The following is a 13,882-nucleotide window of genomic DNA, read 5'->3' on the forward strand; positions in this document are numbered from 1 at the left end:
ATATGGTGTTTGCTGTGCAAGTGAGGTTTTCTTGTACGTGCGTTGTTATTATTGTGTGGTTTTAATACAATACTTGGTTTTTGTAACAATTGATTGGTGTGGTTTCACCATTGGTCAATGGCACACATAATAGCACATCTTTCTGCCGTGACTCCTTTCGGGGCTCGGAGGTACACCGTGGCCGGGGTTTGGGGAGGAGCACATAACACTTGCAATTAAAATAAATTCTGCAATCTATTTATTATAATGTTGATATTATTGATGGAACACAATCAGGTCTTTACAGCCTACAAACTGGTAAGTATTGACAATCGGACCTGAAATTGAACAGCACATGTGCATGTCAGATGGTATGTTCTTCCATATGACATACCTCTTTGTAACATGCACAGTGAAGGCCACAGGTGATTTGCAAAATATGACTGCAGAAAAAGAAAATAAAAGCCAGATGAGGAGCACGGACTTCTTCCACCAGGCAATAGAGGAAATATTACAAGAAGAGTTCAGGCAAAGTCATAATGCAGATTATCGTTACAAACATGTAAAAGCAAAACCACAATAACAAAAAACTTGTGAATTTTTTATTGTCTTTGCTGCAAATAGTGTGACTAGTGAAAGTTAACAATTAAGAGAGGCAGTGTCAAGAGACAGCAAAAGCAAATCCACAATGAGAAAGATAGAAAAGCCTATTGCTCGCTTTGGGTCTGTCCACACGACTGCAAGGAGTTATACAGCACAATGGTAATATTTGGGTGATGCCGTTGGTTGCGTTCCGCCAAGATGAAATGGGCTTAAGGCATAAGTGGTACTGAGGCTGAATTTTGAGAGCATTTTCTAAACTTTGATAGCATGGCACGTTGAGAAAGAAAAACGAAATGCCGATAATTTTAAGCTATGATGCAAAAGTTGCTGGTGTAGAAATGACCCAACACCAGAGACATGAGAATTATGCGACGACAAGGAGTCTTGCAACCCCGAGTTCTAAAAGCACAGTGATCGAGTGCCCCATATCTGGATAATTATATCAATAATTTGCTCTTCAAAAAAAGCACAGCAAACACCGTCAGTCACTGAAAATTAAAGGCAGCATAATATCATCTTCCACAGTTATCAATCATAAGACTCCTGAAAGCATGCACAGCCAAGCAATTATTTCATGGCTTTCACAGGCCGAGAATTCCTTCGGATTGTAGGATTTCAGAGTATTCGAGTTATGGCAAAGCAACCTTACAATCCCACCTCATGGCATGGCAAATTGCATGAAACACAGGTTTGCAAGACTCTGTGATGGCCAGCATTCAATCAAGTTTTACTATTTTTTTTTCATACAAAACAAAATCCAAAGAGGGGGGTGGGGGGGGGATGAGAATTTGACACTCGCTGCCCAATTATATGATTACATATAGGGTGAAGATGGCAGGCAACCCTGCCTATTATTACAAAATTACCCCCCCCCCCCCCCCTTTAAAAAAAAAGTACCACCAGAAAAAATAAATGAAGGGATTCAACTAGAATGTTACAGCTCAAACTGACCTAAAGAATGTGCTAAAGTGATCCAGGTTGCTACTCCAATGGGCACATGGCAGTAGATGGCAGCAATGCATTGATACAAGGCATTGACTCACTGTACAGTGTGACTGCGTATTAAAGCATTTCATCAGCAATACGTGCTATAAAAACTACATCACAGAGAAAAAGGCTTCACACGTTTTATATATGACGGCTCAGTGCTAAGTCAGCAACAATTCTGTTACTCGTATGGCATCAGTAGCATGTGCGAGGAATCTTTACAAGCTAAACTAAAATAATTTCAAAAATACATTCATGTAAATGATGTCTGTGCAAAGCAACAATCTGTTAGTAAAATAGATACAACCTCTGTAGAAATGGTCAACAAACTAGGAAATAGTTACAAAGATATTTGGCTGCTGTTATACATATGTTCGACACAATTTGCCCTTTTTGGCAGAAAAAGAAGATTAACAGCAGCATGCAATAATATTTTGAAATCACGCTCCATTTTCCACAATATATATGCTATAAAAGTTACGAATAAACAAAAGGCGACAACCTCAACATCACTAAAACGTACCGGCTTGTTGAAATCGGCGGTGTGCAACGATTTAGAAAAAAAGAAAAGAAGAACACGTATTATTTTCACCAGGGCCACAGTTTGCAGCTAAACATAAACTGGTGTAAAAGTTTTTGTTTCAAATCTAATTTTTCATCGGCGGTGCAACAATGAAAATACAACACTGTCGATAATCACAGCTTCATTAAATGTAAAAGCCCTTACAGGCAGGTTAAGCCTTTTTTAGGTAATCTCATCTCAATTATCGAAGAGATTAACTTATAAAATGGGTCGTGATGTCCGGGTGTCTGTCCGTCCATCCGTTAACTTTTTGCTATTTTTGCTACTCCTCCCTTATCACCTGGCTGATTGTTCTGAAACTTGGTACATGAATACAAGAGAGTAGCCCGCACAATCGATCAGGTTTCGATTTTTCGATTTTGGATAATGGGAACTCCTAGGGGGGATGATCCCCTGAAACTTCGGATCCCCACCCATCCCTTATTTACCAACCGATTGCTCTGAATTCGGATACATCCCTCCTATTTTACGGGCCGCACAATCCCTCGGGCTTCGATGTTCCGATTTCAGCTCATGGGGGCTCCCAGGGGAGTTACCCCCTGAAACTTCAGATCCCTACTCGTCCCTTATTTAGGAACTGATAGCTCGGAAACCTGATACAGCCCTTCTACTCAGTGGCCCGCAGAATCGCTCGGTCTTATATTTTGGATCAGTGGGCCGCCCAAGGGTCAGGGGGCAACCAGGGGGTTCCCCCAAAACAGCAGATATCTGAACTACAACCTCGAGAGATGACCGTCAGCCCACTCAGGGATATTTGTTGTATTTGTGCTATCTCAACACAACACCGATTTTACCTTGTTTGTGAAACTCTGTTTCAGCTTACTTTGTGCACGTAAATCGCTACTGCTACAAATTTTAAAGGAGTGGGCCATAATTTACCTTCAAAGGAAGTGCAACTCTGCTCTGTGATTATGTTTAAAAATAAAAAGCCACAAAACCGTAGAGCATTTGTGGCGAATCCATAATAGCACTTGCTGATATTCAGAAAAGAAAATCCAAAATATTAAGGTTATAGAGGCAGAAATCCAACATGGGAAACCTGCTAAAGCTCTGAGAAAAGCACTCTGGTATTGATGAGTTGTACAAGCTAATGGAAACACTTCACTGAACAGCCAAGCAAAATGTTATGCAATTGTCAGCACAACTTCAGGATGACTTAATTTGGCTAACATCTATGCAAACATACAATCCTGCAGCCAAATGCAATCTTACTTTCATTAATAGTCTTCACAAATTGGGTCAAAAGTGCAATTAACTGTCCTAGGCTGGCTGGGCCGTCAACATCGGGCAACTGTTTTGTTTGCATGCATGTGCAGGTAAGTCTGAACAAGCCAAACCCCAAAAAGGGGGAAAACAATTCTTGTTTACTTGGCTCGCCTGGCAAAATTGGTGACATGGAAACGTCATCATACACCCTCTTACCCTTATAAAAATCTAAGGCCTGCAATGTAATGCATGGGGAAAGAGCTGATTTGTTCTGTTAGGGTTGGCGATCGATTACTGCAGGAGGCCACCAGGAACATATGCAATCAACTACTGCAAGCAACCATTTACAAACAACACTTCATCCAATTTCAAAAGCACATGCCACATTTTTTGCACAAATCTCTTTTTAAATGAAGAGTAAAAGTAAAAACATTTTCTATTTCTGGAACACGTAATGTTTTCATAGAAAAACTAACATAATAAAATACTTTGAAAATAAAAAGACAAACCATAAAGCATACGATTTCATTTAAGAGCAGAGCCAAACTTGATCATACAGCTCATGACAGACAATCCTTGATATGTTCAATTAATAAGTCACACCGAACATCAAAAACACCAAGGGGGAAAAAAAACCCAAAGAAAAAACAAACAAAAAAAAAAGTCCTGAAATTCAGATAAATATCCACCAGAAATTTGGATCACTAAAAAAACCCCAGAAAAAAACCCAAGCACAACAGATTATGAGTTGCAGATGACATGGGAGGTTGGAGTTGGTGGAGCAGGGGCTGGTTCTTTCAGTACATACTGGTAAGAAAGGCTGTCCATCACCACCTGACTAATGTACAAAGAATCACATTAAGAGGAGCTTTGCCATTGAGAATGCATAGGTATTGGCACTCGATTCAGAAAGTCCTCAATATCCTGCGGTTCAATATCCGCATCACTGTCAAGGTCACCGTCCTGCATTCCATCCGTGCTATGAAGAAAGAAATAAAGGAGGAAGAGATAAATCGTTTTATGCTAAAGGCAGAAATAGACAGTGAGCATAAAGCATGACGAAGAATCACGCATCACGAAGGAAGCGTCATGGTTTTAAAATTTGGTAACTCACTTTTGAGGGTAAAGAAGAACACCAATGGGAGACATGCTTGAATGATCAAAAATGAATGGTGGGCTGGAGGCTGCCTGGTCATTACGAGCTGTAAATCTGAATTACAAATAAACACAAACAGAAATTACAAGAGTTCATAGAACACGATATCCTGTGCAGTGTTCAAGTACTCGTATAATACTTCAATTTTAATAAAATAATTGTTTTAAAGATTGTTTTTTTTTAAAAATTCCAGAGGTTTAGTGCAACTGAATCACTCATATGCCACAATTATACACCACCCTATTTAACATGTCCAAGTACTGTAAAACTGGAGGTTCTTGGAAGTGATAAGAAGGTGATTTGTGTTCTACAGTATTCAAATATAAAATTCAATTCAAATAAAATAGGGATTGTAAATCTTGTGTTAATAAATTGTTTTCCGCTATTTTTGCAGTGTCTATTACACCACCCACCCTATCTAACACATTACATTAGTTCTTCATGCCCGTTTGCATGTGTCCTTAAAAACAGCAAGATTCATGTTTGGAATGATTTTCAGTTTTGTTTGACTGCAAGGCAGGCAGAACAAAAGGATTATTTTGCTCCTTTCTGTGCTTTTCACTTCACGTGCGTGGGGTAATAATAAATAATAAATAAATAAATAAAAATAAAAATAAAAAGACATCTTTTGTTGGAGAAACCATCTACCAAAAAACTGACCAAAGATGAAGTGATGGTTACAAGTTAGATGGGGAAAATGAGAAATGAAAATATTTGGTCCATTCATGGTTAAGAAACTAGATGGTATTCATAGAATACTCACCCTGCGCAGTCACCTTGGTGTGAGTCAACTCTTCTGTTTTTGGACGTTTTTTTTCTTTGATCCAATATGGCTGCCAGACCATGTGAGCAATTATATCATAAATTTAGATTATCCAATGAAATTGTTCAGTAGATCACGGTCAATAAATTTCAAACTGATCAGACTATGCGTTGTCCCTGTCGAATTATGACGTCATAATTATGGCACCAATGATGTCATCGTTAACAGTACTTATTCACCATGTGGCGTTCTTCACAATGAGCCTGGTTTCAACTTTTTTCCATTGAGTGGTTTGGGAGATAGAGCTGCAACATTTCTCCAAGATAGCATCTGTACCATGTGACCGATGACATCATGATTATGAATAAAAAAATATTATACGGGCGGAGGCACTCCTATGCTAAAATTTCGTGTCAATCGGACCAACGGTTGCCAAGAAAATGAATTTTTAAAATGCACACACGCCACACGTACGCAACGAATTGCCTAACCCTGATTTTCGCATCGCGAGCGCAGGGTAAGAATAAAATGAACCTGCTCAAGTTTTTCCGACAAATACTATCCAGCAATGTCCTTTTGTCTCAACGCTTCCACCTGCCCTCCCCTTCTGCCTCAACACTAATTTGGGAGAGGGAAGGGCACTGCTCAAAAATTCGACCACTTGCGAATGTCTAGGCCACCGAGTCGAGCTAAGAACTTACTCTGGCACCACTTGCTTGATCTCTGGCCTCACATAACCATCCGTCGATTTTGGTCCGTTGGCTGAAAAACACCACCGAAAGGGAGCATTATAACATTTGCATATATTCTTCTTCCAAACAATACTACTTGCCAACAAATAGGATAATTTCTTTCTCACCTTTACTCCTATATGCTTACCCATTAGTTACCAAATTGCGACTCGATTAAGGTACTCGAGAAGTCACAGCTGCACCAACTGGACACATTTTGCTCGTTTTTGCCACACTTTCCTGATCAACTCCAAAGTTACTTTCCTGGAATTGGGGTTCTCATAGTAAGAATTAGTAAGGCAGCAGACACCTACGTAGGAGGGGTGTGTAGTACTTGGAGAAAATGTCTGCTTTGGTTCGGTCTGGGTAAAGGTACAGCAGATGGTTAAGGTCGCTGATGCGGTCAGCAAGAGAGCGGATGCTGAAATCTCGAGCAGTGTAGGGTTTCAGATTCCATACCAGACGTTCCCCTGCATCACACAACAGAAATACCTTCACCACTCTTGGCAGAAAACTGACCAAATCCACTACAATAATAAATACTTATTTAATAGCCCACAATTGCTCCCACATTCCTGTGGGACCAGACAAAAAAAAACGTTTATGGGCCAGGTCTTTCATGAACCAGCTGGCCAAGCTTGACGATAAACTGAAGGGGACCACAATTTGTAATTTGGTCAGGGTGCTGATGATAACTCGCCAACTCTTTGCAAACAGCACTGGGGGATATTTAATGACTACAAACAAATTCTACCAGACGCGGCACCCACTTCAACACCCATCAAGTGACGGGGAACACATTGATCCATTGCGCTGCCTGTGAAACACCAGGACAACAGTTTATAGCTGGGTTGAGATTCAAACCCAGGATAGACAGCTCAGAAGCAAATGCATATACATCTAACCTATCTTGTGAACTCAAGAAAACTGGATTATAAATATACAACCTGTAAAAAAGTTTAAAAGTTCACAAATCCAGTCAAGCTCGTAACAGCACTGCTGACCTGGTGTTCTCAACAGATTGTTGCCAATTCAGCTATTTCGAACGAAAAAAAAAATCACTCCTCCCACTTCCTCCAAAACAAGGAAATTAACCCCCCACCACCTTCCCAAAAATGGGGAATGGAAGTGAAACATATGGGTTAGACAGGGGTAATGCAAATTCTTGAAATAACCATACAAGAAAAGGAGTTAAGAATACCGCTTTTGCTTGGGTTGTCAGCAACCCAAGCAATGGTGATGCCTCCGATCTCAGAGTCACTGTATCGAAGTAAGAACGTCCCATTTGGCTTAGAAAGGAGCATGTCTTGTGCTTGCTGCTTATTCACAAACCCAAGGATGGCACTGTAACAACACAAACAAAGAATCGTACAAAAACAACCAGACTAGACTGGAATCAACACTTAAAGTCAGAAAATTTCAGTTAAAACTTGATTGCAACCATCGTTTATAGCACAACACCTGTATATTGTCAACAGCCCCCCCCCCCCCCCTTACTCCTGGGGATATAGTGACAGCAACGCCAGTGACGAAAGGTTGTCTGATTGGGCTTTGGCGAATAGCACTTTCCTCCTGTACGATTTTAAATTTTATTTAAGCACTGCATTTTATTTATTTTTACAGCTGTCATATCTACTGCCCCTGATGTTAACTCAGCCTGGAAATTATACCACAGAATCCTGCTCTCTCTCAGTGTGACTGTGTCCTGCTCTCAGTGTCTCAGAATGACTCTGACCTTTGCACCTAAGAAGGTGGAGAACGTTCTTTCAACGCTCAACTCGGACTCAACTACTGGACCGGACACAGCATCAGTGTGCTAAAAACCTGCTCTGCTGCTCTTGCACATCCTCTCTCTCTCTATCCTTTTCACCCTATCATTTGTGCTGTCATCTTCCATCTGCTTGGAAATCCACCAACATCACTGCATTACATAAAAAGGAGCAAAAACTGATCCACTCAACTACAGATCGATCAGCTTACTTGCAATCATCAGCAGCGTCATGGAATCTACCATCGCAGTTGATATGAAATCCTTCCTTTTCTCCAACAACTACATCGCAGATCAATTTGGTTTCAGACCAGGTCACTCCACCTCGGACACGCTGATTCTGCTCAACCAACAATGGATGGAGGCCCTCAATGTCAGACATGAGATCAGGGCCATCTCTCCAGACATATCTCGTGCTTTTGATACAGGCTGGCATCCTGCCTTACTCTCGAAACCCTCTACTTATGGCATCCAAGGCCAACTCCACACATGGCTTACTGACCTCCTCTACTCTCGTAGCCAATGTGTGGCACTATACAGAATCCTTTAATCTCCTCTCCGTCAAGACTTGAGTACCCCAAGGCAGTGTTCTGGGCCCAGTCCTTTTCCCGATCTCCAACAATGATCTCTCTGACTCTCTGAAAAATCCTCTTATCTATTTGCTGATGAATTTACCCTCTGCCATAACATATGTCACACTCAGACAGGTAGGCTCCAACTTCTTCCCTCTCTTTTCATTCTTTTTTTAAAATCCCAAGCTGGTCAAACAATAACAATATGTCTTTCAATCCTGACAAATCTCACTATCTCTCTCCGAAAGGACCATCTGGCAAAACCTCCGATCTACTTTCTTCACAATCTTCTTGAGGAAGTTCAGTCATTGAAACTCCTGGGTCTTACTATAAGCCATGATCTTTCTTGGGCAAACTACATTTCAAAGTTGGCTTCCAAAGCCAGCTGCCGACTGGGAATCCTCTGTCGTATGAAGTCCTTCCTTGGCACACCTGAATTCCTATCCATCTAAAGGCTTTCATCCTTCACTTGATGGAGCACTGCTGTCCATTCTGTGCTGGCTCCCCTGCCTCACATCTTGCTGAGCTTCAAGGCATGGAAACAAAGGCCTTCAAAGATCATTGGAAACTCCTGCAATGAAGCCGAGTATATGGGTCAATCACTTTGCCATTGCAAACAGGTTGGTGGTCTCTGTCTTCTACCATTTCCATTCTGTGCTTTGCCCCCCCCACCCCCCCCCCCCTAACCAAGGGCTTTGCTTGGTTTCTCCAAAGTCGTCCTACCCCTCCCACTCCCACTCCCAAGGTTTATGCAGGGCTCACATGGTCCACCATCAATCCCCTTTTGGTGAAACTACATAAATCCAGAATCACTGATCACCTCCACTCATTTGTTCCTCTTTTTCCCCACCTGTGGAACCAACTTCCACATCCTCTTCAATGTCATTCTTCCTTCCAGGTCTTCAAGACAGCTGTTCACCACCATCTCAGATCATCTCCAATCCAAAACATGATCATTTCTACCCCTGCTAATTTCATCCCAAATCCACTTTTTTGAAATACCAACTTCTTTCCTGGAAGTCCTTGGTGTCCTTGTGTTTTATACTTCTCCCACCCCCCTCCCCCTTCCCACGCCTCCTCCCCCCAAGCCCTCTCCCTCCCACACATCTCCCGATGTCCCTGCTCTCAAATGTTGTGTTTGTGTGCTTCCCCTTCTCTCCCCATCTTGTCTACCGCTCCCTTTTTATATATTTTGTTTGTCTGTTTGATTTTTTTTGTGATAAATGTTAGCTCTTTCACGAGCCTCGACTCTGTATACAAAAAAAAAAAAAAAAAAAAAAAAATCCAAAGGAAATTTGCATTGCCTCTGGTTGCAACGATTATGGTGAAAAAAGGTCCATAGCTCGAGGTGGATTTTCTTTTTTTCTCCAGAAACGCCACATCAATCATGGCACCGACAACATGTATTGTTCCTCCTGCAAGTGCGAATTGACATATATCATGCTCAACTCCTCAAGGGCAGAGAGTCCACCGCTTAGCTAAATTTGGATTATAATTAAGAGTACGAAAGGGAGTTAAGTGCCAGCATAGTTGCTCCTTTCAGGTCGGTTCCACAAGTTTGGCTATAATGATGCAAAGGTATTGGGGTGACATGTAAATGGGAAAGAGTCCCCTTTGTTGAAAATATGTTGAATAATGTCTTGCTTTCAAGAAATGGCAAAGGCACTGGTTAAAAGGGTAACAATATACAAACAACATGACAAAATCAGAAATACAATTTTCAAAATAAGAGTAAAAATAACCTGATGAATGGAAGTAGGAACAGATTCCTCGGAGTCTCGCTTATGGAACTGAAAGAACCTGATGGTTGTGATAAGCGGTAGTACCCGTAAATATGAGATGAATGCTCAAGAGGTAAAATGAGAAGGAAAAGAGACAAGAGTCGAGTTCGAAGAAAAAAAAATTCAAACGAAGAACATAAGGATGGCCATAGCTGGTTCATTCTTTCCAAAGCAGGAACGTCACATGATTACCCATAGGAGTGGACAGCATAGAACAGAATTTGCATTGGTGATGGTAAGGAAGCGACAGCCGTGCAGGGTTAAGGATTGTAAGACAGTGGCGGGAGAGCATATTAGCACTCAGCACAAACCTGTGGATGAACAAAAGGTGAGAGGTTAAGAGCAGGGGTCAGAATGTTATTAGTTTGGAGATGTTTAAGGAAAACGTCACCATGGAATACAAGCAGAGGGTGAGGGCCAGGTATGAGCAACTTACAGTCATGGTCAAAAATATTGGCACCCTTGCACTTTTTTTTCAAATAACTCACCATTTTCTCTAAAAATAAGTTGAAATTGATAAAAGTATTTGGTCTCCACAATTATCGATTTCACTGTTAATATTACAGAACCTTTGTTTTTGATTCAGAACTTAATATATCCTTTTAAATCAGAAAATAAAAAGAAACGGCACTGACAAAATTATTGACACCCCCGACTTAGTATTTGGTAGCACAGCATTTGGACAAAATAACTGCAGTCAAGCGCTTCCTAGAGCCATGATTGAGCTTCCTACACCTCTCTACTGGCAGTTTGGCCCACCCTTCTTGTGCAAACTGCTCCAGTTCTCCCAGATTTTAATGGTGCCTTCTCCCAACTGCTGTTTTCAGATCTCCCAACAGGTGTTCAATGGGATTTATATCTTGACTCAGCAGCTGGTCACTTCAGAACAGTCTAGCATTTTGTCTTCAACCATTTCTGGGTGCTTTTTGAAGTGTCATTGTCCTGCTACAAGACCAATGCCCTTCGACAGAGACCCAGCTTTGACACTGGGTTGAACATTGCATTCCAAAATGCCTTAGTAATCTCCTGATTTCATGATGCCATGCACACATTCAAGGCACCCAGTGCCAGCGCAGCAACCCCAAAACATCACTGAACCTCCATGTTTGACTGCAGGGAAGGTGTTCTTTTCTTTGAAGGCTTCATTTTGTTTTCTGTAAACATAGAGATGATGTGCTTTACCAAAAAAGCTCTAATTTGGTCTCCTTTGTCCACAGGACATTCTCCCAGAAGGATTTTGGCTTGTTCAGGTGTGTTTTGGTGTGTTTTGTGTGTTGGGATTTCTTATGTCTCTCTCTCAGCAGTGGGGTCCTCCTGGGTCTCCTACCATATAATCCCCTTTCATTGAATTGGTGACGGATGGTGTGAGTTGAAACTGTCGTACCTTGTGTCTGAAGGTCAGCTTGAATCTGTTTGGCAGTTGATTGAGGTGCTTTCTCCACCATTCTAACAATCCTTCACTGCAATCTTCGATAAAGTTTTCTCTTACGGCCATGCCCAGGGAGGTTGGCTGCAGTGCCATGGACCTTAAACGTCCTGATAACATTGCGTACGGTGGACAAAGGAACATCAAGGTTGGAGATGGACTTGTAGCCTTGAGATTGTCCATGCTTGGCTACAATCTTGTTTCTGACCTCCTCAGACAATTCTCTGGTTTTATTTCGTTTCTCCATGCTCATTGCAGTGCACACATTGATACAAAACAGCAGAATGACTCCTTTTCTCTGTTCAAACTGGTTTAACGAGTGATTTTTATATTGCAGGCACCTGCAACTCACCACAGGTGAGTTCTATTCCAAAGTAAAGGCGAATCACCTGCTTGAAATATAATTATTTCTAACAACTTCTAAAAGGTGCCAATAATATTGTCCGGGCCATTTTAGCATTTCTGTGTGAAATAAGCTAAGATTTAGTAATTTTTTCAGCCTTTTTTTTGTTCCACTGCAAACCAAAGAAATACATATGTGGATACCAAAATATTTTTTAATTTCAACAGTTTTCTGGAAGAAATGGTGCATTATTTAGCTCTTTCACGAGCTTCGATTCAGTATACAAAAAAAATAAAAAATAAAATTTATTTTAAGAAAGTGCAAGGGTGCCAATATTTTTGGTCACGACTGTAGTGAAGAAGTGGAAGGTTTTGAGAAGCAGTGGAAGAAGTATGGAGAGGAATTTAGGAGAATTGCAGAAGTGTTGTGTGGAAGGACATCAGGAAAGGGTGCATCATCAAGGGATAGAAACCGGGTATGGTGGACGGAGAAAGTAGCAAAGGCAGTTGGTGAGAAGGAGGTTTGGAAGAGGATTGAGAAGATCAAGGATATAGGGAGGCAGCCGGATTCGAGGTTGCTGCACCTGTATGGGCAGAAGAAAAAAGCAGCAAGGAAAGCCGTGGATAAGATGAGGTTGATGAATGTATGTATAAGAGAGGGTAAAATTCCAGAGGATTGGAGGACAGCGTTAATTGTGCCGATATAGAAGGGAAAGGGGGATGCTCAAGATCCAGAAAAGTACAGGGGTATTACACTCCGTCATGTCATGGAGGTGCTGGCGAGGGTTCCAAACGGGAGGATAAGGAAGAGTATGGAGAAGGAGATCAGAGAAGAGCAGCGGGGGTTCAGAAAAGGTAGGGGAACGACAGATGTGATGTTCGTGCCGAGACAGCTGGTGGAGAAGAGGTTGGAGGTGCAACCATCTGGAGAAAGCCAGCGGCACTGTCCCGAGAGAGATGGTGATGGTGACACTGAGATGGATGGGAGTGCCTGAAGCAGAAGTTATGCTGGTGGAAGGGATGTACAAGGGAACAAAGGAAAGAGTTTTGGTTGGTCCTGGGATGTTGGAGGAGTTCAGTGTGAACATCGGTTTTAGGCAGGGAAGAGCACTCTCAGCCCACTCATGTTTATCATTGTGATGGAGCTGGTAAGTAGGAAGGTAAACATGAAAGGTATTCTGGGGAGGATATTGTATGCGGTCAATCTGGCTGTTGTGGTTGAGAGTGTGCAGGAGATGCAGGAAGTACTGGGGAAGTGGAAGTAGGCATTTGGGAAACGTGGGCTGGAAATGGGCATGGAGAAGACATAGGTGCTTAGGGTTGGACAGCAGAGAAAATAAATGATAATCAGGTTGGAGGGGAAGGAGATCAGACAAGGAAATGGGTTTGAGTATCTGGGTGGAACAGTGGCTGTGGATGGTAAATCAGAGGCATACGTGTAGAGGAGGATTGAGGTGAGTGCGAATGCATGGAGGAGGGTGGAGGGAGTAATGGCAGACAAAGATTTCAAGGAGATCAAAAGGAAAGGTTCTGATGTCTTGTATAACTCTGACCTATCTTTACGGTCTGGAGATGGTGGCACTGACAGAGAGACAATAACAGAGGCTGCACATTTACGAGAACAACTGGGTCAGGAGGATTGTGGGAGTGAAAAGGGTGGATAGGAGGAGAATGGATGAGGTGAGGGAAGAGATTGGTGTGCAGATGAGCTTGACGGGGGGAGATTGGTGAAGTGCCGGCTGAGACGGGCTAGACATTTGGTGTGGATGGGGGAAGAGAGAATGGGGAAGAGAGAATGGCAAAGAGTGGATAGGTTGAGGGAGCAAGGTAGGGAGCAAAGGTAGACCGTGGTTGAGATGGGAGGATTGTGTGAAGAGGGATATCTGTAAGGTGGGGATGGTTGGAGAGTGGAGAGAGTTCACTGAGGACAGAGGGGAGTGGAGGACTATTGTGGTCAAGGCAGGGCAGGTGCTTAGTACCATTGG

At 42.1% G+C, this 13,882-nt stretch overlaps 1 protein-coding gene across 5 annotated transcripts in view; it reads right to left on the reverse strand.

Moving 5' to 3' along the window:
• Positions 1-566: 566 nt before the first annotated feature.
• LOC137435087 (signal transducer and activator of transcription 5B) overlaps positions 567-13,882 on the reverse strand; it is a 189,485-nt gene continuing 176,169 nt past the window's right edge. For all 5 annotated transcript variants that reach the window (XM_068128543.2, XM_068128533.2, XM_068128553.2 and 2 more), the window contains 5 exons: positions 7,210-7,352; positions 6,323-6,478; positions 5,979-6,039; positions 4,473-4,568; positions 567-4,337 (listed from right to left, as the gene is read on the reverse strand). In XM_068128543.2, the coding sequence (XP_067984644.1) occupies positions 4,217-4,337; positions 4,473-4,568; positions 5,979-6,039; positions 6,323-6,478; positions 7,210-7,352 (577 nt within the window). In that variant the 3' untranslated portion in view covers positions 567-4,216. The remainder of the gene's footprint in view (positions 4,338-4,472; positions 4,569-5,978; positions 6,040-6,322; positions 6,479-7,209; positions 7,353-13,882) is intronic.

The sequence above is a fragment of the Myxine glutinosa genome, chromosome 1, assembly GCF_964187855.1.
Source record: "Myxine glutinosa chromosome 1, kmMyxGlut1.1, whole genome shotgun sequence".
In the NCBI taxonomy this organism is placed as follows: domain Eukaryota; kingdom Metazoa; phylum Chordata; class Myxini; order Myxiniformes; family Myxinidae; genus Myxine; species Myxine glutinosa.